Below are 24704 nucleotides of genomic sequence, written 5' to 3'. Positions count from 1 at the left end.
CCGCCGCGCGCATGCGCTGGCTCACCCCTCCCTAGCCACGCCTCAGGGCGATCACGCATGCGCCAGCTCAGCCCCCCGACCCCGCCTGGCCACGGGTGCGCATGCGCCTTGCGCGGAGCAGTGGGGAGGCGGAGCCAGGGCGGGGCTTAGCTGAGGGCACGCCCCCGCCCGGGCGCTCCGCGGTACAGACGGACAGACCGGGGCGGGGGGGACGAGGATGAGACAGACGGACACGTCTGTGGGCAGACGGGGACATATACACGGACACGGACACGTAGGTGGGCACAGGGACCGCCCAGCCCGCAGGGACACCTCCGCCTGTCGTCCTCCCCCCACCCCCGGGACAGACACACACGTGCACAGCCCAGGCAGGGACAGACAGACGGACACGCACACCCCCCCCCCCAAAAAAAAACCACCAAAAAAACAGCCCAGGCGCCGTTCCCAAGCAAGAGTTTATTTGCAAGGAGGAGCAGCACCCGGCAGCGAGCTGGGCCCCTTCCCAGACACGACGCAGGGCCCAGAGCGGGGCTGGGGCGGGGGGGGGGGGGGGCGACACCCAGGACCCCCCCCCCCTCCCCGGGGGGGCTGCTCCGCCGGCACCGAGCGGGGACGGTGGCACCGAGCAGCCTCCGGCACCCAGTTCCAGCGTGGCACGGGACGCCGCAAGGTGCCGAAGCCGAACTGGGATGGCGGTCGTTACCGCGACGCCGTCACAGGTTGCGGGGGTCGTGCCCGAGAACCGCAGGAAAAGGGGGTTCAGCTGCGAGAGCGTGGTGTCACCCCGAGATAACCCTGCTCCCCCAAAGCCAGGCAGTAGTGTCGGGAACGCAAATTACAGCTCGTCCGGCTCTTTCCTTTGAGGGCCAAGGACAAATTTCCACTCTTGGGGCTGACACGGACGGCGCTGGTCCGGTCCCAGTCTCACAGGGGCTCACGGAGTGGTTTTAGCCGGTCACGCACATGGGGACACAGCCCACGGCATTTCCCGGCAGGGCTTCGGGGTGTGCAATTCAGTCGGCGTCTCCCTTTTTGAAAGGGGGGGATCGAGCGCTGCAGATTTTAGGAGGGGAGCAGAGGACGTCGCCGAGGGTTCAGCAGCGCCGTGAGTCCGCCTCCCCACACCAAAACACCCCAGCGCTTCTCCTTCCAAGCAGCCCAATTTTTCGGGTCAAGAAAGAAGTGATTCGAGGCAGCCCAGCCTCAAAAGCATCCATAAAGGGATAAGTCAGCTCTCGCAGACGGCAGGGAAGCAGAAAAGCTGCTCACGGACTGGGGGGAAAACACACGGATCTGGGTCTGTCACTGCTCCGCAGCGAGCAAACCTCAGCCGCCGTGGATGAGAAGACAAAGCAGGACCTCCAGTAGTGTGAAACCAAACCGTCTATGTACAAAACTCCTGCCCAGTGTCACGTCTCTCCGCTCGCTGCCTCGGGGAAGCCAGGCTGACTTATCCCTTTACTGGTGGGTGCTCAGCCCCACGGCCGGAGTCTCAGGAGATCTCGTTGCCGAAGACCTCGAGCACCAGCGGCGTGAGCTGCATGCTGTGCTCGGGCTGGAAGGAGAGGCAGCGGTACTGCTTGGAGTGCTCCTCGTTCAGGCTCCGTAGGTCGGCCAGCTTCTGGATCATCTTGGCGTAGAGCAGGCGGCTGCCGGGAGGAGGGTGCCTGCAGCGGATGTAGGTCTGGAGGATCTCCGAGAGACGATCCTGGAGGGATTCCACCAGCGAGGTGTCCTGCACGCCTGGGCGATCTAAGAAACACCACGGGTGCAGGGTGACTCCCTTCCCTTTTCCCAGCTGGCCTCAATATGAGAGGCAGGGAAGGGTGACATTTTTGGGGACACTGCCAAAACCTGGCAGGTTAGCGACCCTGGGGCATGAGTGTGCTCTTACCTGGGGACAGGATGCAGATGGCCATGAGGAGCACGTGCTCCTCTTCGTGAAGGTTCAGCTTCTTCAAGCCAACCTGGAATTTCACGAGCGGCTCGAGCAGGTCCATGCTGTGGCCGGCTGGGAAGAGAAAGGCCCTTTAGCACAGCCTGCTCTGGAACAAGTTCTCCCACAGCTTGAGGGACAAGTGTGGAGCTCGGCAGCTCCTCTTTCAGCACAGCAGAGAGCCGGGACAGTGGAAGGGGACTTTCAATATAGCTTAAAGCATGTTGGTTTTTAATTGTACTTTTCTCCCTAGTAGTTTCTCTGAAGCAGGAGATCACGGAGCAGATTTTGCTTTTGAAATCCATAAAGACAATTAAACTACAAACGTTTTGCCTCCTTATCACCACTTCCACACTGCACCGTGTCCTGCACAAGCATCACAAACCCCACCTCGTGTGCCCAGAGCCCTTCCCGCAAGCAGCTCCCTTTCCTGCGCTCCGTGGGTGCCAGCTGCCCCACGCCTGGTGCCCACACGCTCCTTGCTCTGCCTGGTTCCCCTGGGATCACGCTGGGGCATCTCTGCCCTTGCACTAAGGATCTTGGCAACCCCGGGTTACTCTAAGGCTCTTCCAAGCGCAGGGAGAGATTTAAGGTCCTTATGTATCATCTGCGCACCCTGTTCTCTGTGCTGGTCCCCAAGTCTAAAAGTGGGGGAGTTTTAGGGCAGGATTCACCACCTTTCCTAGCAGAAAGGCTTCCTGGCTGCAGAGCAGCAGCAGTGGGAAGGCACAGCAGCTTTCCAGCCCTCACTGGAGCTCGGAGCAATCGGAACTGTTGCAACGCAGAGGAACTGAAGACAGCTCTGAGCTACAGCCATGCCCTGGCTTTGCTTTTCTTCAGGAGTTAACGGCTCTTTCCAGCCATCCGGCGTGGCTGCGAGATGCACGCGTGTCCCGCAGCGCAGGGCTCGGGAGATGAGAGAACACGGCTGATGCCGGGACAGGCGTCTCAGCCCAGCCGTGACACCACCAAGGTGCTGGTGCTGCCGTGTACCGCAGCCGTGCAGCCTGGCAACGCGTCCCTGCTTGCTGACTTACTTGGTCTGGGATTTTTGCATCTGAATTTAAGGCTGGGATGACATTCTTAGCCCACAGCAAGCAGGAGAGGGTCTGGCAGCCTTTACCTTGGGTGACATCGCTGATCCTGTACTTGAAGTCATTGCTGCCGCAGGTCCACGTCATGTCCTCGAGGGTGAAGGACTGGTTCGAGCGCAGCATGATCACCTCGATGGCGCTGGATTTCAGCAGGACGATCTGGTCCTCTGCTGCCAGGTCCCTGGGCAGGGGGAAAAGGGTGATGTGAGACATGTCCAGTGAGCAAAGGAGCAGAAACCTGCCACCCGTGCGCCAGGTTCTCCATCGGTAACCCAGTCCCTTTGCTGGGGACACCCCAGCTTCTCCCTCACCCTGGGTTTCTTGGTGATTAAGCAGCAGGTATTTCTGCAGCTACTTTTATTGAGTGGCACCACCCAGCACCCTGGGCGCGAGTGTGGAGTCCTTCACAAACCAGAATGGGGACTGCTCACGTGGCCTCAAGCATCTTAGGAGCGCAAGCATTTTGTTGACAGAGTCTGGGTGAATCAAGGTAGATAGGAGAGGAGTAACCCCAGGAAGGAGGAGAGACAGAAAACGTGAAAGTAGGAACAGACCTGGGAAGGGAACAGAGCCCGAGGGACAGCTGTGAAGATGAAACAGAGAAAAATGGTCTGGCTGTGAAGGATAAGACGGGATTCCTGAGAGTGGAAAACCGCCATGGACATCGGATCTGGGATCAAACGTCTCACCTGAATCCCGGGATCATTTTGGCAAAGCCAATCACCTTCTGTATGCTGTAGCTGACCAGGTCGGCCAAGTGCGGGAGCATGGAGAGGTGGGAGAGGTCGATGTTCATGGAGGAGCTCTCCTCATTCTCCTCAGAGAGGACCAGGTTTGAAAACATCTGGGGCTCCACAGACTCTGGAGAGAGGGAGATGGTCAGAGGGTACCTCAGTTGTAGGCAAGACATTACGGGTGAGGGGAGTGATGCCAGCCTGCAGCAGGAATGGCATCCATCCTGCCAGGAGAGCTTTGCATTGCATTTAGGCAGCAGGACGTGAGGAACAGGGCTGAGAGCAGTCATTTGCTGGCTGCCAACAGCATCAAGTTTTTTGCATTGGGGCCTTTAACTCCTCTCGTGTGCTGTGACCGAGTCTAACTGCAGCCAGAGCAGTGACGACGCAGCCCAGCGTCCACGTTCACACTCCTCTTGGCCATCCTGGTGGGTTCAGACACGGAGGTCTGCAGGGCCACGATCCAGCCAAGCACTTAACGCTTTTTGCTCACAAAAAGCCTTTGCAACAGCCCCAGGAGGGTCTTACAGTTAAATAAGCTCCCCAGAATAGGTAAAACAAAGGTCTGAATGGCCAGACTGAGGTGAAGCCGCCGCACTTCTACCCCCCTCACCTACGGAGAGACGAGCGTGGTACCTGGAAAAGTGCTGAAGGCATCGGAGCCAAAAAGGTCACTGGAGTCCTCCGACGACAAGTCCTGGGTGAGGATGGAGGAGGACCTGGCTGCCCCCCTGTTGCTGGGGTTGCTTCTCACGGGGGGCTGGAAGAGAGAGCAGGACATGAGGAACAGGGCTGGGAGAGCAACTGGGTGGCAGGCGTTCACCTGCTGCCAACAGCATCAAGGTTTTTGCACTGGGATTTTTAACTCCTCTCTAACGAGAAGTGGTGGGATGAAATGGGTTTGGTGCATCTGGGCAGGAAATGCTTGGTCCTGTGCACGGGAATGGGGGTTGTGTGCCCCAGACGTACCCGAAACTTGGTGAAGTCAGCGTACGTGGGGTCATAGGTTTTGCGATGAGCCTCAAGGAGGATGTCAATGACTTTCTGCTGCTCCTCCGAGAGTTTGGGCTTCAGGCTCTCCTTGAGTGCCTCCTCCTCCTTGCGCTTCAATATCATCTCACGCTTCCTCTGAACCTCCTCGTCCGTCAGGATGACTGCAGGGACAGGGAAAGCATCAGAAAGAGCTACAGGGAAACAGGGACTGAAGCAACCCCAGGCCGCTACAGCCAGCATCCCCATCACCTTGCTAATCAATTATTAAACACGCATCAACCCCATCCTGCTCCTGTCCTCGACTGCGGGGTCACGGCTTCCCGCTGCGAGACCCGGACAGTTTATAGCCCACTTGGGTGCTGTTAAGCAAGGACCAGGTGCAATAAGGTCACGTCAGCGCTGCCACATGTCTGCTCTGCGACCTTGCTGTTTGCTTGGTGCTGTCAAGTGAAAGAAATCTTGATCCTGCAAGACTCAAGCCAGCGGGTTCATCTCGCTCCAGCGCTGCTGTCGGTGCCCGACAACAGAGGGAGCCCGATGCGGCATCGCTCAGCCTCCGCGTCCGGCTGTAGCAGCAATAGTCGGGGTATCCAGCAACGCTTCTGCGGCATCGCAAGTATTTTTAAGTTAATGGGACATATAAACATACCCCCACTCCCAGGGTGGGTGTTTATGGCTTGTATTATGGGTGACAGCCTTCAGCAGCAGCCAAGGGTTGGACTCAAAGGCTATCGATATGCAAGGCTTCTCCCATTTATTGAGGGAAGGGGAGCATCCACAGGCAATTTGGGCTCAAATCTTACTTTTTGAAAAAGAGCTTAAAAACCTGAATAGCCTCACAGGGTTGAAAGAGAAGAAAAGCAACAGGGAGCCGCAATGATCTCTTGGGGAAGCAACCCCCCCATCCTTGTAACAGAGTCACACATTCACAAAAGCACTCATTAATACACTCCACTGGCGGGTCCTAAAAATAGCAATGCCCATTCCTCAAGATGTTATTAGCCCTTTAACCAGTCATTAAAGAAAACCCAAGCACGTTATCTGATGACAAGATGGCTTTCTGCCTGCCTTGGGCTGCAGAGATTTGATGCTGGGTGAGTCAAGGTGGAATTTGGGACGAGAGTTTGGCGAAGGGCAGTGGGAGCCGCGGTCGCAGTGCTCGAGGCAAGGAACTGTTTGCAGCCCCTGCTCCCCTCTGCCACCTTTAGCTGACGGCATTTTTCCAATGCATTTTCAAACTTGCACAATCTCAGAGGGGACTTGAAGATCTCAGAGGCACAGGAACAACCGGCTCGGACCGAAAGGTCACTCGGACGATCAGCACATTATGGCCAGTTCTGCAGGGGACAGCATGACTGCTTGGGGAGAAAAATTAGGGTTTTGCTCTCTCCCGTCCTGGTTCTTATTACAAAAGCATTGGATCCATGTGGGCACTGCATGCAAGAAGGGAAACTGTTCAGACATGGGGCAGCATCTGTGGGGAAAGGGCCACATGGGGCTGGAAATGAGGATGGGGCAAAGAGCCGAGGGCTTGGGCTGTGGCCATGGCGTGCAAAGTCTTTGCCAGAATGGCCTGTCCCAAGCATCAGGGCTTCAGAAGGGATTATTGCAGATGTCTACACCGAGCAAATCTCAGATCCTGCAAGTGAATCAATCCAAAATTAGGAAGCATCTGCAGAGCAGATCGGAAAGAAAAGGATGTTTCTGTGTTAGGGCAAGACTGCAAGGGAAATCAGCTTGGGATTTCCCACCCACCTTTAAGAAATCCAGCCCTCAAACAGATTTGAAACAGTGAGGCAGCAGCATTTCTCACTCTGGTAGGAGTTGAAAACCAAGAGGATTTCCCAAAGCATCACTTTGGCGGGGGAGCAAATGTTGGCAAGGTTTGTTCCCCGCAGTACTATCGCCTGAGGCAGCCAAGAGTTCCCTATACGGGGTCTATGCAACAAAGGATCCAGTTTTCCACTATGTCCCAGGGCTGCTGGCTGCACCAAAGCTCGGCAGTGCTGCACATTGCTGTGCATCCATTGCCAAACTGCCAGCGATGTTGACAGAAACGGACGGCAGCAGGTCCTGGGTTTGGTGTTTAATGCTCTGATAGGACTTGCTGGAGCCTACAGGAGACTAAAACCCAAAGGAAGCCCTGCAGGTGTTTAAAAAAATCAGATAAAAGGAGAATTGTGATTCCCTTCCAGCTTGTCTGGTGTTGCGAAGGCCAGTGCCATGACGCAGCGGTACTTGTGCAAGCCACAACACAGCCCGGCATCGGTGCCACGGATTGAGAACCACCCCCGGCGTTTCTGGTGAAATCGTTCCTGGTAACGCTGGGGAGCAGCAAACCTGACGCGCACCTTGCTTGGCTGTGCCAGAGGAACAGCTTTTCGGTAGGATCGGGGGTAACGTGGACAAGGGCTGCCAGCACGGTGACTTGCCTGCTTTATAAAGATCTGAGGAAAAGGATCCGACCCTCAGTTGTACTCACAGGGGGATGGATGTTGCCCACCACATCCCTGCCTGCCTCCAAGGGGAATACAGGACCGGGAAGTGGCTTGATGCCTGCACCTTCCACTTGGCATTCCAGCTCTGATCTCTTTCCAAACACTGAGCTGGAGACATCCAGCCACAGACTCCTGGCACAACCGGCGACGCGGCTGAGCGTTTGTGGGCTGCCCTGACCCAAAGTCCGCGCAGAGGCTGAGATAACATCTGCCCATCGCTTCCAGACAGAAGCTGGCCCTCTTTGCGAGACACCACAAGGGCAGCAGGGAAGGCCACGGCCGACACCGAGGGTAGCACACGAGGATGCAGCCGGCTGGGTGAGGATACAACCCCGCAACCCCAGCCAAAACCAGGGGCTTGGAAATGCTGGAGGATGATATGGAGCAGCACAGAGGCAGACTCGCTCTGTCAGGCGAGGAAAGAGCAGCCAAATATAAAGCAAAAATGAAGTTTAGGAAATACCAAGCATGAAGCGTGTTCGCTGGATGGAGTTTGAGCATTTCATTGAAGCTTGAATGGTGGGTGCTTCTGCCTGCCCCAGCTGGAGCCAGGGACAACTGTCCAGCCCTGGGGGTGCAAAAAGGCCCCTGGTTGTTCCCCCACCCTGGGACAGCCTGCCCGGCACAGCCACCACGGTGGGGTGGTATATGGGATCTTGCTGGGACAGCGGCTGCGGTGAGGGCTGCAAAAAGAGCCCTTGCAGGAGCAGCTTTAGGGCGATTCACGGCTAGATGAGGGTCAAGCAGCAAAAGAAGCAGTTTAATATGCTGTAGGGACAAGGCACATGCATCGAGGTTGGGAATCATCCCCTGAGCAGCCCTGCAAGACGTTGTGACCCTGCTTAACTGCCAAGGATGCCCAGGACACTCTGCACCAGTTCAAGCAGTAAATACCCAGGATGCACCCTTTAAAACCGGGGAGCGAAGCCTAATTCATCCCTGCTGCTTCTCCCAAAACCGCACCTTTCAGCCCCAGTGACCTGCCCCAAACCCCAGGTGTGACCACCCCGGGATGCCTTTGTCACTGGAAGATAGAGCCTTTCTAAAGGCGGCCAAATCCCTGCAGGTGTAATTGGCAGCGCAGCCGACGGAGACAGGGATGGGACAAGGGTGACACAGACAGAAAAACCAGATTGCACAACAGGAATTCAAACACTGCGATGGCTGGAGGGAGGGTAATGGGATGCTATGGGCTGGCTGGGTAGCGTGCGTCTCCTACAGCACGTGGGTTTGCATGGAAACCAGAGAGGAGGAAAGCTTGCAGTGATAGGCAAGCAGCAGCGATTTAAATCGCAGGTCCCAGACCCTCGCTGGAGCAAATCGGAGCAGCGACAGCAGCTGCAGGGCCCCCAGCTACTGCTCTTCCCCCACCAAGGAGGTTGTGTCCCTCGGACACAGCTGAGACATGACTAACCGAAGCGATGCTTGCACAGATTTCGGAAAGGGCTTTCCAGATGCTCAGCGCCTGCCGGCTTCCATGCCTACTCTAATTACAGAGGACGCTGGATGTTTATAGCGTGTGCTTCAAGCCCGCGGGGAGTGGAGACACTTCCCAGCCAGCCTGCGAACGCCGGCCGCCGCTAAGTGACGTTTTCCTGGATGGCCACGACTCTCGCCTCCCTCTCGTGCTCCTGCTTTGCCTCTTGGCCCGTCTCTGGTGTCAGCATGGGTCCCAGAGGCCGGCATTGCACAACGCAGCAGCTCACAGGCTGGGGAATAACATATTCCATGTTTGGGGCAGCCGGGACTTTTTTTGCTTTGAGTATCACCGCCTATTCGGGGAAGCGGAGGAGAGCTGGAAAGGCCACCTCCCTCCTTGCTCACCCTTGTCCCGCAGTCCCACCCTAAACAACCGTAACCCTGCTGGCTACTGCTGCCCTCGCACTGCCTTGCTCCCCTCAGCACCTCCTCTCCTCTCCTGACCGACCGGGGAAATTCCCCTCTCCCGCAAAATCTCCTTCCAGTTTCTGCTCCTCTCCCTGGCTCCGAGATGAGGGTTTGGGTTTTTTTTCTCCTCCTCTTTGGGGATTTTCAGCGCTGAGATCATAAATCGAGTCTCGTGGTGAGGATGCTGAGCATCAGCTGTGACTACAACCAGATGCCAGCAAGCCTTTTCCTTGGAAAAGGGGAGAGAAGATCCATGGGGTGCTGACTCCAGGCAAACTACAGACCTTGCTGCGGCACCGGGGAGGGCGATTAGCTGCAACCACCTTCCCTGATGTCCAAGGACCCAGCTGCAGAGGGACAAAACCGCCCCAGCTGTGGGGACCCTCCCAAGGAGACTCACTGATTCCCAGCTGACTGGCACCATGACAAGCACAAAAAAACTCCCCATCAGCAAATAAAGTGGCAGGGAGAGGATGAATTCAGTGCCATGAGATTGCTGCAGCCCCGGGGAGCCCATGGGTCCCTCCAGCTGCTTGATTTGGTGATGCATAATTTATCTTTCTGTTTTGTGGCAACACCTTTAGACTGTCCAGGACAGATGACCTGTCCCCCATCCCTGTGTGAATATGCTGTGAACACTGGCGAGCTGTTAAAGATTGGGGGAGAAGGGGCAAAGACACTAAGAGAGGTGAATCCCCCAAAGGTTACGGGTGGCTGCGGAGCCCAGGTCCATCTAACGCCCTGTGCTTTGGCCAACGTGGCCCCGAGGGACGAACGTCCCTTCTTGAGCACCAGGCAGTTGGCAAAAGGCAATTTTGCAGGGCAGAAGGAGTAACTTCAGCATTTCCTTGCCACCCAAATCAGTGCCAAAGCAGGCAGGATAGTCCAGCAACAGTCTTCGCCCCTCTTTAAAGTACATTAGTGCTAAGCATCATCCTAGGAGAAACCAGCAGCAAGCAGACAAGGTAGCCAGAGGCATCCCTAGGTTGGAGACCTGCCCTCCTTGGAGCCATCCGAAGCGAAACCGCTCCCAAGGGTGGCGAAAGGAGCGTTCCCAAACACCGTGGCGTGGGCTGCGAGGTGGATTTCTCCTCTGCCGATCACACACCCCACAGTCCCGCAAGCTTGCCCTGCGCTTTACCCCGCACAGATAAGACGGGCGGAAAACCACAAATATTTGTTAACATTGGCTGCAGACAACTTGGGGTAAACCCAGGCGTTGCGGCAAGGCTATAAATCCTGCTCCAGCCTTATGGCTGTAACCTGGGCTGCCCTCCAGCTTCCACCTCCTCCCCTCTCTGGTCCCTCCTCAGGGGACAGTGGCTGCCCTGACATTGTCCCCAGCTCCCCGGGGAGCGCCGGTGGCTCAGGGCTTTTGCTCCGTACGAGTTTGAACTCGCGTGATCCCTTCGCCTTTCTGTGCCTCCCCGACGAGCACTGGTTCCTCCAGCCCATCACCACAGCGCCTGGTCTGCAGGTTCGGCTGCACCCAAACATGGACCACGCGTGGGGGAAGCGACCCTTGGCACGGCCATGCTGCTGCTGGTCTCAGCCCTGTGTGTTTTGGGCTGGAGATGATGTCTAAAATCATCCACACCATACAACCACCCCACACTCCAGGGATGGAGAAGGGTCTGCCTGCACCAGACCCCAAATTAACACAGGCACAAGGTCTGCCGGGGTTTGCCCTCTTCCTCCCCCTCTTTATCGCACTCTCATTTCTGCTTCGGACTCAGATCCCGTCGGCAGCGGGGTCAAACTTGCCCAGCCTTGCCCATGGGGCTCCTCATCGCCTTCAATGACAGCCTGGGGAAGACACAAACTCCCCTCAAGAGGGTCAAGATCCCTGATTTGACCTAAAAATAACAGCAGCACACCTCGTTCCCCTTCATTTAACCATCAGCAAAGTCCACAGAAAGGCTATTTTTAGTCTCCTTAGGTTAGGTTTTGTTAATCCAGTAACAGTTTGCTAACAGGGTCGCTTATAAGTTAACTCCTGCAGAGAGCACACACATCCCTGGGACCTGGCCCTGGCCAGGGTGCAAACATCTCACGCATTGCTGTCACTGAATTTTCCACCCTTTCCTGGGTAATTAACTGGTGCAAGTCAACACATTTCCCTCATTAGCAACGGCTACGGACCGCACTGACTGGCTACCATGGGCTCACACGTCCACGTGCTCACCCAAAACATGGGTACACATGGTGTGTTATATGGTCTTTTTCTCTCTCTTTATGGGACACAGCTGGTAGTTTGAAAGAAGATGATCCAGGGGCCTTCTCTTCATCAGGGTTCTGCTCAATCTTTGGGACAATTGGAAAGTTAGGCATTTTTTCCTGCAAACACCTACAAGTTTCGATTTTCTGGAGGGCCCAGGTGCTTTGGTGGCACTCTGTGACATCGAACGCTGGTTGCTCTCTGCTCACCACGTAAGGAAATGAGCACCACTTCCATTTTCCAAATTTTCAGGTCCATCAATCATTCGACATGACGTCCTGTTTGCAATGTCTCCTAGCAGAAGGCTGTTATTTTGGTTTGAACACTACCCGAACACCAGCCTTCTCTGGAGGACTTAGGACGTGGAAAGCATGTGTACGTAGGAGGAAGCATGTCAAACAGATTTTATTTTTAAAAGCTGCTTATCTATAAATATAGTTGAAGAAAATAAATATTTGGACAACATTAGCGTGTTTGGATTGGGTTAAAAACTACTTTACTTCCCTCTGCTATTTACTTAACTCTCTGCTGTGCACATGGCTGGATGGACGGACCTACGTTGCAAGCATAAGGGCCCCAAAAAAGAATAAAGCCCAAGAGGTATGGCAGAGCAAAATGCAAGCCAGTCCCACGTTGATGAAATTACTGTCACTGTAGGGAAGCTTATTCAACTCTCCCTGTTTGGATGCAGCAAGGAGCATGCAAAAACACGCTGGAGAGGACCATGACTTTGCACAGGCATGACGGGACTAAGTTCAGTCAACGTAACCAGGAGGTAATCAGAAACAGCCCCGGATGCTCTCGCTAAACTGATGTCCCCAAGAGCCAGCAAAGGCAACTTGGCTCTGATAAAAGCAACTCTCCAGATTGCTAACCACCACTGGAACCACCTCAATCATTAAATGAGCTCCTTTCAATCATTACCCACCATATCCCCTGCCCTTTGCATCCTCTTCGAACGCTCGTAGGGCTTTCAGGTTTTACTCTCGCATGCCTTGCCTTCTGCACCACACATTAATTGAGAAGAAAAAGGACAACACAGCATGAAGCCGTGCCGTTCCCCACGGGATGCATGTCCGCATACTCACACTCTTTCATCATGCCGATGTCCACGCAGCGCTTCAGCCGACACGCCTGGCAGTGACGCCGGTTGTCCTTGGTGATTTTGCAGTCACCATTGAATGGGCACGTGAACATTGCTTTCCTCTTCATGCTTCTCCTGGAAAAAAATGGAAAAAAACCCCATCTTGGGTCAAGTCAACACCATTTTGACTGTGCAAGAGGCTGCTCCAAACATCAGGAGGAGATGCAAGCACAAATTCAGCTCTCTGGACAGCAAACTGCTGGAGAGGGATCGCTAAGAGGATGCTGGAAACATTTCTGCCCTGACTGTTCAGCTCAGCTGGTCGCTCGAGAAGACTAAGTTGGAGAGGCTGTACCTGGTTGGTTGCATCTACAGGTTTGATCTTAATGGTTCAGGCATTGCTGGACAGCACGGAAAAGAACTTCTTACAAGGACACAGCTGAGGGGTTCAACCATAGGTTAAGTAGGTTTCTGCTTTTGAACAGGTATTTTGAAGGCCAAAAGAAGGGTGGGAGGATTGTAGAGAAACCCCCACCAGCAGCAAAAGAAACCAGGATGGAGGCCGGTATGTACCAAAGCAGCCCATGTTATTAAATATTTACCAGCCTTTAAAGCCTGGCTTTGCTAGTATAACTGGCTGGAGCGCATGTTTGTGTGTGCAGGAGAAAGAAATCTCACTGCAGGATACAAGAGAAACAACACTTAACATAATAACCCTCTCTTCCACCAAAACCACACCGTGCCACGTTAATCCACTGCTGCAATCGGGACTGTAAACCTTCCAAGTACAAAGGGTCAAAGCCAGAGCTCCCAGCGAAAACTCGCCTTTCTGCGGGGCCATCCTGCGCGATTTCCACTAATGACACATTACAGGCATAGCTGAGCTGGTCCATTAAGGGCGGTTTCTCCTCTGCATTCGGAGATGCCGAGTCTTTGCTTGGGAGAAAGTTACTCAATGATCTGCCATCAGCCAGTGAAGCTTATGTCTGGATTTGCAAGTATTTCTAAAGGTGCCGCTCACTTTAAATGAAGAGGTGATTTTGAATGGAGGTAAACCAAACCCAGAGCGCCTCCAGGCTGGAAAGTCAAAGTGAGGATGTTCAGAGGCGTAAATGGAGCAGAGAAGCAAAACCGAGATACAATTCAGGTACAACAGTAAGAAATCTGCCACCAAGTTAATGATGTATTTCAGCACTGGGATGGAGAGTCTCCTGCTAGGAAGAGTTGCTCTTCTAGCAATAAAATCCCTCCGTGATGCTGAGCTGATGGTGCACGACCCCTGCGCTCCACGGGCAAACAATTTGGATGTACCAAATGGGTGGCTGCAGGCTGAGAGGGCGATGGCAGGGGGGCCCCTCCAGCCCAGGAACGGCGCCAAGCCTGCGCTTATAGGGTATAAATATAAAATATGTTCTTGGGCTGCAGACCCGAGCAGCACGTAGCATGCAATTAGAGGCTATTTCAGAAAGGGAGATGTAAACAAAGAGGCTTTACTCTCCCTTCACCTAACATGAATAAATGCATTTAGGAAAATTAATACAGGAGAGGCGGAGGGCAGAGCCCTCCATAACCTGCCTTATACTAAGAAATTCCTGTTTCATCCAGCGGCAGGCTTTCAGTTTGTCGCTTTTCTTTGGGTTTTCCCCTTCCACCAAGACCAGCAGGACCTTTGCTGTCCCAGAAATGGGGACAAATGTGGCCCAGCTCAGGGGCAAGTCAGGATTTGAAATCAGACACCCCAAAATCTCCCAGTTTCGGTGAGCGCCTCTGTTTTTGAGCATCTGGGGCAGGCAGGCGGCTCGTCTTTTCCCCCGTAGCCCACGGCAAGGCTGGGGAATGCACAAACAAGCCAGAGAAACACGAGGCCCTCGGGCAGGGAAAGATGTCCTGTGTGCAACGCAAGCCAACATTACGGGTTTGGTATGAAAATTGCAGTTTATTCGAATACAGGGTGGCTGGGCACAACAGAGGGTTTTTCTAGGCAGCCACTTCTCTGCCCCAAGGGTCCACGGCTCTCTGCTACGAGGGGCCATGAGTTACACCAGCAGCACAGAGGAGCAGCCGGCCATCCCACAGTGGGAGCTCACGCCGTCTGGCTCCGGTGTATTTTTATAAAGCCCGAGAACTAGCCATTTCAAGGCTCGTTTAAGATCTGTGTCCCAGGCAGACTGCCGAATGTTAAAAATAACGAGATCCCTCCCTGCGCAAAGCCAGCCTGCGGGTGAGAGTAAACACGGCCGCAGCCAGGTTTGCCGAGCAGGGAGTGATGTGCTCGGAGGTCGGGGTGGCCGTAGCTGGTGGGAGAAATAGGGACAGCATTCCCATGGATGCTCTCCAACATAACCACTCACTGCCTGCAAATGCAGTATGGCAAAGGACGGGCTGCTGTACATGGAGGGGTGATGTCCATCGCTCACCGGTGCTTGCGGGATGCCCATCCCGTGAGGACAGAAAGAGCCCATCTGGCTTTATTTCGAGCAACAGATCTGGAAAGCACTCCAGCCACAGTGGGGACTGCGATTTGCCTAACTCCAGCTCCACAAGTCAGGAAACCTGATCGTTAACCACCCCCTGACTGCAAAGGTTGAGCTTTGTGCTTGGTTTTCGGTAGATATATGCCTGACAGTCCTACCTAGTGCACTGGGGAGAAAGCAAACCCCAGTGCCTCTATGAAATGGCTTTTAGGTTATCAGAAATGTGGAGTTACATAAAAGCCAGATGGTGAATAGCAGCCCTGACAGCCCCCACCAGAGGGAGGGCAAAGCCTGGTCCAGACCTGCATCATGTGGCAGGTATTAGTGCTGTGCTCTGTCCTTCCCCTTTACCAGACAGGGCTGATCTTCAAAGTAACTCTTTCTGAGTTTTTTTTATTAGCAATATGGGCTTTCAATACACACAAAACTCCCACATTTGCAGAACCTGTGAAATAATGTTTCCTGACAGCTACGCTACTCATAACCAAACCCCGCAGTGGCCTTCCCGGCACAGCCTTTCTGTCACCCACCACCAGGCTAATAGGCGAGGAGTCATTTTGGCACCCAGGCTGCAGCAGAACCGCCTCTCAAAACCATCACAAACCACTTGGGGTAGGATAATCCCCAGTTTCTCCCCTATTACACCTACACAGCCCTCCAGGGAAGCCCCTTGGTACTCCCAACAGTCAAGTCAACAGCGGGAGCGGAGCTGCAGCTCTCTGGCACCCATTTTACATCCATTTGCATTTTCTCCCCCAAATCCTGCCAGCTCCATCCACCACTTCTGAGCCCAGGAACCCTCCAGACAACTGCACTTTGCCTTGAAATATCTTGAGACCCCTGGGGAGGGAGGAAGAGGGGATGGATTTATTTTAAAAGTTTCATGTAGAACATGGCAAAGAACTGGGGAGGAAGGATTATAGGAGTGGGAGATGCAGTGATGCAGACAGGATGGGTGGGGACTTCATAGGTTTTGAAATACCCAGAACCTTTCCAAGCAGCTCTGCTATTAATGCCCAGTGTCATTGCACCAGGGGAAAACTAGGACTGTAGAAGAAACTAGAGAATCCACAGATGCTTCAGCCAAGTCGCAGCAGAATAAATCACTCTGGCTTAGCTGCTTTTTAAGAGCTCCTGAGCAAACAGTAGAGCTCAATAAAAGGCTACTGTTGCCGTTGGCATCATTATTAAACAGCAGACTTTGAAGCCAGCGGCCAAAGGTTGCCTCACGTCTGTTTGTGCTGCACCTTACATGCACGTTTGAGCACCCAGAGGTGCCAATAAACTCCTAATGCCATTTATAGAGTCACTAAACCCAGGACCTCCTGGGGGACTTCACACTGGGGAATCATGTCACACAGGGATGTCCCCAAGGCAGGTGAGATCTGCCCGGAGATCTTCCAGCAGTTCTGCTGTCACCCCGGCGAGGCAAGGCTCAGGCTGCATTTTGCCGCATCCCTCCGCGACGGTGCACAAGGCCCCGAGTACGCAGGAACCAGTCTCGGTCCAGCCCACAGAGGAGGCGAAGTCACGTCTACAGCCTGAGCACACTCAGCAAAAGCTGTGAAACCTTCCCAAGATTTTGCTGCTGCAGTTCGATATTCACAGCTACTCGCCCCCTTTTAGCCCCTTCCAGGCAAGGCTGCGAGTCTGACCTCCCAGGTAAGTGCGATCAGCCACTCTAAATTGATACCAGCACAAGCTGAAAGTTGAAAAATAGCAAGTGCACGCAAGCACAGCCTGTTATAAACCCCAAGGTGCTGGCAAAGGGATGCACAGCTTTTCTAGGAGAGTTTTAGGGGGTCCAGGCTATTCCACAGTGCTGCTATATTTTAATGCAGAAGGCACTTCGACACTGTGGCAGCTGTAAGCATTAATTCAGTGATGGAAAATGGCATGTAAACAAGCCTGTGTAAGCCAGAGGGAATACACCAAGACCTAGCTTGGGGAGAGCATGCCTGGAAAGCAAGATCAAAAAAAGTAGTAAAAGCCTTAAATTGAAAATAAAGGCTTTATATGGGGCATGAAGGGCTAGCTGAAGACGAAAGCTTTTCATGTCATTAAGATGTCTGTTCAGAAATACTGTCACAGTTGTACGTCTTGCATGATTACAACAGTGCGACAATAGAGATGGGGAAGTGCAGCAGCAGGGCTCACAACATCAGTGCAAGAGCCACATCACACCCAGGAAGGGTTCGTCAAGCAGCACTGGCCATTTCAGAGGTCAAAAGCCAGACCATTGCCTCTGCACACTATGGGGATGGTAAGGTCAGGGACACCAGACCAGAGTGCAGAAGAGAGCACCTGAGAATTACTCATTTAGTGGCAGTAATTGAGGAAAATGTTGTCGCTCAGGTTGGCCAGGCTTCAAATCTGCCCCGTTCAAAAACAGACTGCAAGACTGTGGTATGTGAAAACCCCCATCTAGCCCTGAAATTCCTGCAAGAGGAGGAGTTATGACTTTGCTGTGAAAGTTCAAGCTCTGGTTGCTGTAACAGCCCAGCTCAAGGTGTAAAGCTGTGCACTCCAGTGTTTGCAATCCCACAGCCACCTGTGCCACCATCTCATTACAGTGCAAAATACTTAAGCAAGGCTTTTCCCAGCCAGTCCCTTGCCAGTCATTATCTTGCTTCATTTCACCAGCGCTTAGTCATTCTCTCACTTGGTGCAAGCAATCTGAACTCCCACGTGAATGGTTCAGCACCATCTGTATGGGAGCATCGCCTTGACAGACACAGGGGTAAAACCGAGCTGCTAACAAATATCCACAAACCTGCAACTCTCCAGACTGAGAGATCCCAGCAGCTTTCAGAGCTGTTTCTGCCTTGCCGAGGGCCAGCTTGACACCACTCAAGACTCCCACCTGATACTGGAAAAATGCCTCAAAACAGCTGCATATACAGCCTACGGCTACTTTAAACCCCCAAGAGCCAGAGTGGTGACTGAAAGACTTGTCTGATTTTGGAAAGAGCTTGGTGCCTGCTCCAGCAGGTGGGCAGAGGACCCCATGCATCTCCACACACAAGTGCACAGAGCTTCAGAGCAGACATTAGAGGCAGCTTGCTTTAAAGAACAAAAGTTCATGGCCATCATACCAGTTTAGTTTTCAAAGATGGCTAGTTTCTGGTGTATTTTCCCAGGTACCATCCATAGTGTGCTAGAGCCTCTTACACCCCTGCCTATACAGCACGTGGAGGTCTGCAAGGCTCCCAGACAGATGGAAGTCTCTGGCTAAGGGGAAAACAACGTATTTCCCAGTAGCAGGGTGCCACAGCAAGCCACAAGAAGGCAAATAGTTTGCGATCTCTCCATTATCAAGATTTGCAGGCATGTCAGCTGTCTGCAATGCAGGCACAGGTCTGGCGAGGCTGTCTGCAGCCCAGCTTTGCAGGGATGCAGGTAACTGGAAGAGCAGTCAGGCAGCACCCTGCTGATCAGACCACCTGCTCTTCCAGGCTTTCTGGTAAGATTCCTCCTCCCCAAAGACCCTCACTCACCTGAAGAAGCCCTTGCAGCCTTCACAGGTCATGGCATTGAAGTGAAAGCCAGTGGCTCTGTCTCCACAGACACCACAGATACGGGGCACGTTCCTGTCAAACTCGCCAGCTGGGTCGGAAAGCGATGTGCTAGCAGCCATGGTCTCCATGTCTGGGAGAGCAGAGAAAGCCAGGTATTTATTTTGTAAAGCTGTCACAGCTTTACGAAGAGCAAATTGGATTCAAATAAAAGGCTTTTTCCTTGGCTTCAACACCGTTTGGCAAGAGAAACTTCTGTGTTCCCTTTGGCTCTGTGCACCAACACCTCCAAAAAGCAGGTTCTAGCCAGTTTTTAGTAAGCGTACACATTTGCTCGTCTACCCAGTAAAACCAGGACTGATGCCCCCTTCCCATACCCCAACCTTAAACACACCACAGACCACGCTCACAGTAGTTTGCTGTGCTTTAGTGGAGGAACTCCTATAGCCCACCCCAAACCCAGGTTGTTTTTCTCCCTCTCACTCCTTCGCATTTGTTTTCAGAAAGCCTTGAAGGGACCAGAATTCACCCAGATCAATGCTGTGAAACCACAGGGAAAGAGGTCATGCTGCCCGTACGCTGGCGCAGAATTTCCCTTGTGCGCTGACAGGAAGCAGCACCAGCACACTCACACCAGCTCCCGTAAGTGAGAAAAATCCCAAATACAAGTCAAGTGAACATTGTTTTTAAAAAAAAAAAAATCTTCAACAGATGTAAACAAGGGAGGGAAGAAATAGTACTCCCAACACAGATCACTGAAATGAATATTAAAATGAAGCTTTTAATAGACTTTCCCTGGCTTACAATATCCACTGGTAGAAGTCTGTCTGCTATTAGAAAGACCGAGTATCTAAAAGCACTGGGAAAATAAAGGTTAGACGTTTTCACGGTGCAAAATCTTGGTAAAGACCACACCAAGACTGCAGTTTCAGATGGCACCATCCAGTAGTTCGGTAGGACAGGCTGTGTTTGTAGCTCAGCTTACCCCGAGAGTTCTCAGCAGCTCCCGTGCCTCAGTCTCCCCGTACACAGGGCAGAGTTACCCCTTCTGCGCATCTCAGGATGAGAAATTTTAAGTTGATTCAAGAGCTTCAAACAAGCCTTTTTTTTTGGTTTTAAGTATGGCTAAATGTTTTCTCAAGAGCCACTGCGGATAGCTGCAGCATGCTGTGCTGTCTCTAGTCTGTTCTCAAAAGGCTTTTAGCTGGTGCTGGAATTGTCCTGTGTAAAATGCTCTTTATCAGTCGCTCAGTAACTCCAGACAGTGAGTCTGGAGCAAAAGTGAATTCAGAAAAAAGCAAGAGGACAACCCTACAATGTAAGCCTCACTGTAAGTCTACCAGTCTGCTATTGCTTGATCCCAGTAAAGCCTGGACTCCTCTTGATCCCCTGCCGGGGTAGAGCAGCTCCGCAGAGCTTGCACACAAAGCCCAAAGGCCCTTCGGCCAGCAAGTAATGTCCCTGGAGGACCTGGGGATGTATAGCTCCCAAAGCAACTCCGGGAGCTTGGAGTTTTCTCTGATCTTGGTTTCACCTGAACTTCACCTGAAACTTAGCACAGCCACCAGTCCTAGCGCCTTTAGATCAGAGTCCTAGTCACCTATACGGCTTGGAGAAAGCCCCCAGGAAAAGACAGACACAACCCCAAGGACAACGTCCTCTGTGCGGAGGAGGGTTATCACTTACCCGTATCTGGAAGATATGCCATGCTCTGCTGGTGCATTTCCCAGGAGCTCTGGAGCTGGGACATGGAGCCACCTGCAATTAAAAAGACAGACAGGACACAGTCTGAGACAGCTCAAAACATCAAGGTCGATGAGTCAAAGGAGAGTGTCCGACTGCACGCCCCGGTCCGGGCTCGCTCCAGCCCCTTGGCGAGACGTAAGCACCGTGCCCAGGGTGGGGTGACCTTGAAATAGCCTGCCAGCCCGGGTACCACTTGTCTGGTTCCCACACCACCTCCTCACCGCGGAACCGTGGGGAGATATCGCAACACCCCGGCCACCCTCCGTGTGCCGGCGGGTTGCTAAGGGAGCCGGAGGAACGCACCGGTGAACACGGCAGCCACCCTCGGCGAGGGCAAGGGCACAGGAAGGAGAGAAGACAGCAGGAGGTGCTCAGCTCGTTCCTTTAACCTCAGTAATATTTTCCTATAAATTTAAATTTCACAATTCAGCCTGTCAAGCGTGCAGCAGCGTGAGACCCACCGGCTTGCGTGGGATGGCGTAAAGCAGAACTGAATGGCTGCTATAAACACGGGTCCTCCTGCAACAGAGCATGCATGCTCAAAGTCAATGGGATCACCGCAGCACGGAGTTTGTGGAGCTTTTCTTTGTTCTTCCAGCAGCTCTGCTCGTGGATGAGAAGCACCACACCGGCACCAGGCTAACAGTGTTGAGACAGAGCTAGGAAAAGGTTTTATTTAGGTGCTTAGCCTTCCTTGAGCTTCTCCTCAAGGCCTGGCTAACCTGTATTAGCAACAGGGCAGTAAGTTGGCTCGTCCCCGTGGGTCACTCCACTGTTCAGCAGAGACTCACAGCCCTAAACGATGAAGGTGCCACAACATAGGGCCAAAGCAAGGAGAGCTGTGGATGCAAACCGTGTCCCACGGCCAGTCAGCTCACAGAACATGCCTCCAGCCAGAGGGTTTATTCTCCTCGAGGGCTGCGCTGCAGGACAGCGCTGCAGCTACCACCAAGGGTCACATCAGGAGCGAACAGCCAAGAGCAGCACTTGGGGATCTCCCCCCGGGAAAAGCAGCATGCAGTGGAGCTTCTGGATCTGGGATAAGCCTGAGACTCACCCGTGCTTGGCAGAAACCTGCTCAGGCCAGCTCCCAAGCACCCTGCGGAGCATCCGCCTCTGTTCCACCAGGTTTTGAGGTCCATAGCGGGAAGTAGGGCACAGAGAGCCCCAAACAGGCTCGCCTTCCTGAAGGGCTGGATTCCAGGAGTGCCAACAGCCACTGCATACTGGGCCATGGCAAAACGCCCGCTGAGCTCCCAAACTGGAAGCTGCTCTGTTGGTCATGCAGGGCATCTCTCTCCAGCAAGCATCAGGGCTGCTTTTGGGTGAAGACCCTTGTGGAGACCTCAGCAAACCTCCTCCCTGCCATACAGACATCCTGACGCACCGTTTAATACTGCTCCAGTGCTTCGTGTTGGTCCCTGCTCTACCACACCTTCCCAGGACCATGCATGGGGACACCTCCAGCATCACGAGGCGGGATGGGGAAAGCAGGTGCTGATGGCAACCAGTCACCCTAGGAGAGGTCTCCTCCCACCCTCGTCATGCCTTTTGCTTTCTCCAGTTCTCAGTTAAAAAAAAACCAAGACATTATTTGGTCACCAGTGTTATTGTAATAAGTCTGTGCCAGATGCAATTCCCACATGGATGGCGGCGCTGCTTCAGCCTACCACCTCTGACTTCTTGGAAAACGTTACTCAGCCCCATAATGGGAGTGACGTCAGTGCGCGGGGTGGAGCACGCATGGGAGTTTCCCTCCACCCCCGTGAAAGGTCGCCCATTCATCAAACCTGACATTTAGCCTTCACCTCTTGGAAGAAGCAAAATAATCTGCATTAGAAGCACTGACCTCTTTCGAGCAGGCACCAGAAAGGTCAAACCAGTTTTGTGGCTGGTTATAGCAAAGTTGCAGCAACCCAGTTGTCGCCCCAGCAAAGCCCCGGGGTTGGCTCTGAGCAGCCGTGCTTCGCTAAATCTAAGGTTTCCCATCACCTCATTCCCAAGGCACCAAATCCATGCATAGGTCAGGAAATTTCAACCTTCAGATGATCCTTTTTGGGCGTTTGTACATAGCTGTCGCAGCAGCAAAGCTCAAAGAGCCACAAGATGCTGGCGGGGAAGGCTGCGTGATTGTAATTAGCAACCGGAACCCCCTGCTGGGATGCTGCCAGATGATGGAGCAGCACAGAAGCCACCATGGGCAAGGTTTAAAGACATGGGAAAAGTTCACCTGCAGGAGACACCGAGAGGGAAAAACAGTGCAAATAAGCCAGCTGACTGCTGTGCAAAGGGCTGCAGTTGGTAGCTCGGCTCCAGCCTCCCTGCCAGCAGCTGTTATTTAGTCCAGGGTCGCAACAGATCCCTCATACCTGGGAAGGCAGGAGGATGCGGCAAGGCAGAAGCAAGAGCTGGCTGCCCCTGCGTCCACCTCCCTGCCTTCCCCAGAGGGGTGACTCACTTCTGCTGGCCACTGGAGCCGGGAAGACCCAACCCAAGGTGGTGCCATGCCCCCCCCCCCCTCCGTCTGTCCCTGCGCACAGCCGGCCCGTCTCCCACCGGCGTGTGACGGACCAGCGATGCAGCCCTTGCACACGCACAGCCTCCATCGCCGCAGCCGGAAGAGTCATTAACCCCAAGCGGGAAACGTCTCCCGCTTTGGCCTCCAGCCTCGTCTGAGTAAGCAGAGCTCGGCAGATGCGGACCAGGGGCAGGCAGCAGCTTCCCAAAGCAGGTGGCTGGTGGTGAAGCACGGACAGAGCCACACGCTGCTGGCCAGGAGCCTCGTGTGAGCAGCAGTTCAACAGCTGCGCTCAGGGAAAGCGGCACACAGCCGGGAAGCTAGAACACATCTGTTAGAAGCAAAACAACGGTACAAGGTGGGGAGCAGCCTCTGGAGGGGTTTGCCGTTCCCCAGACGTAACCCAGCTTAAAGGAAACCGGGCAAGTCATCCTGAAAATTAGTGTAACAACCATTGAAAGCATAGCCCAGTGACCGTGGGGTAGCTGCATGAGCACTGGGACCTCCAGTATGGGGTACAGGAGGGGCACCAGGGCCACAGGACAAGAAATGAGAGCGTGGAAAGTTACCTGCATGTAGAGGGAAACAAGCACAGCGTCTGCTCTTCTTCCTCCTTTATGCCGAGCCCAAAGGAGAATCCTTTGCTTTTAAGTCCATGTTTATTTCCAAGTACCCTCAGTAACCACTCAGAAACTGGTAGGAAGTACTTTGCCGAGGTGTTTTCTCATGCTTTATCACTTTCCTTTTTCTCTTGCCAACTTGCAAAACTCACACTCGCAGCTCATCAGGACTTGGCAGAAGGGAAAAGGCTTCGGAGGATGACTGCTCCCGCCGAAAGCCTTAGTCACTCGTGTTCAGTGTCTGCACAGCAGCAGGTTTCCTTTCCAGCATCGCAGCACCAAACTGCTTCCTTCCTTCCACTAGCCACAGCAATAGCCAGAGCTGGGAATAACACGCAAGCTAAAACAAAACCAGAGCCAGAAACCAGTGCCAGAGGTGTGATGGGAGACCGGTTGTGGGGCTGCTGCTCAGCAGCCAGCTGGGCTTCAGATGCCCCACACTTCCCTGACGCACAAAGCCAGAAATACATTTTAATGTGAATGTCCAGCATAAGAAATACCTAGAAGCACGGCCAGGGCTTTGTCTGGCCAGGGATACAGGTCTGTATTCAGTGAACTGCTCCCCAGGAGGTTCAGGCTTTGCTGAAATTTGGGGGAGAAACCAAGAAGTCTTTGCTGTTTTGAGACTACCATGATTAAACATTGTCAGGATGCAGAAAATAAACCATTACAATACTGTGAAAGTATTTGTCACATTCTCAGTATCCTTGTTGCTCTGTCAAAATGCATTTTTTGGTTAATTTATTTGCCAAGCAAGACAAATAAACAAACAAAAACTTTACCTGCATGGCCTGAAAGGAGTAGGCTGGTTTCTGAAGTCTAAGTAAGTCCTCACCCTTGGCACTGCTTTGACTTGCTGCTGAAGATTCTTAAGTCTTGGAGAGACCCATTCATTTACATGGAAGTTTTACTATTTTCCTGGCTCGCACTCAATTAACACCACTGTTGACATGTCAAAACAAAACGATGCTCTGCGGAGTCTCTGCAGAGCCTCTGGCAACACACTTGCATTTTAAGAAGCTTTTTCAAGTACAAATCAGGCTATTAATAACATCTAGTTGCAGCATGCGAGCAACCCCTTTCTCTATTAAAAAAAGGCAATTAAATAATTTCCTTCTGTAGCTCCAGGGAGCCCTGTTATTTAGCTGCTTTCCATGAGATTTATTAGACAGTGGATTGACAGCCTCCCAGGAAGATGAAGCACTGCTCCCACATGAGACCAGCACCAGCCCATGCGTGGATGGTGGCTCTACATGTTGCACATGGATGGATGTAGCAGGTGAAGCCCCCTGTGCTGCTGCACGGTTGGATCCCTCTTGCCACTGCTCACCTTCATTTCTAGATTTCTAGGTTGGAAGAACTTTTTTTTTTTTTTTTTTTTTTTAAG

At 53.2% G+C, this 24704-nt stretch overlaps 1 protein-coding gene across 3 annotated transcripts in view; it reads right to left on the bottom strand.

Moving 5' to 3' along the window:
• Positions 1 to 468: 468 nt before the first annotated feature.
• VDR (vitamin D receptor) overlaps positions 469 to 24704 on the bottom strand; it is a 39545-nt gene continuing 15309 nt past the window's right edge. The window contains exons 1-10 of one of the 3 annotated variants that reach the window (XM_049818863.1): positions 23267 to 24506; positions 20120 to 20191; positions 18416 to 18566; positions 12449 to 12579; positions 4734 to 4918; positions 4401 to 4524; positions 3720 to 3891; positions 3060 to 3211; positions 1895 to 2011; positions 469 to 1752 (exon numbers count right to left, since the gene is read on the bottom strand). In XM_049818863.1, the coding sequence (XP_049674820.1) occupies positions 1493 to 1752; positions 1895 to 2011; positions 3060 to 3211; positions 3720 to 3891; positions 4401 to 4524; positions 4734 to 4918; positions 12449 to 12579; positions 18416 to 18566; positions 20120 to 20183 (1356 nt within the window). In that variant the 5' untranslated portion in view covers positions 20184 to 20191; positions 23267 to 24506 and the 3' untranslated portion in view covers positions 469 to 1492. Of the gene's footprint in view, positions 1753 to 1894; positions 2012 to 3059; positions 3212 to 3719; positions 3892 to 4400; positions 4525 to 4733; positions 4919 to 12448; positions 12580 to 18415; positions 18567 to 20119; positions 20192 to 23266; positions 24507 to 24704 lie in introns of those variants that run through there. The other 2 variants (XM_049818864.1, XM_049818865.1) reach the window with 2 other exon arrangements.

Source organism: Accipiter gentilis, chromosome 16 (genome assembly GCF_929443795.1).
Source record: "Accipiter gentilis chromosome 16, bAccGen1.1, whole genome shotgun sequence".
Classification (NCBI taxonomy): Eukaryota; Metazoa; Chordata; class Aves; order Accipitriformes; family Accipitridae; genus Astur; species Astur gentilis.
The sequence above is the reverse complement of the archived record's forward strand: the minus strand, read 5'-3'. Positions and strand labels throughout refer to the sequence as shown.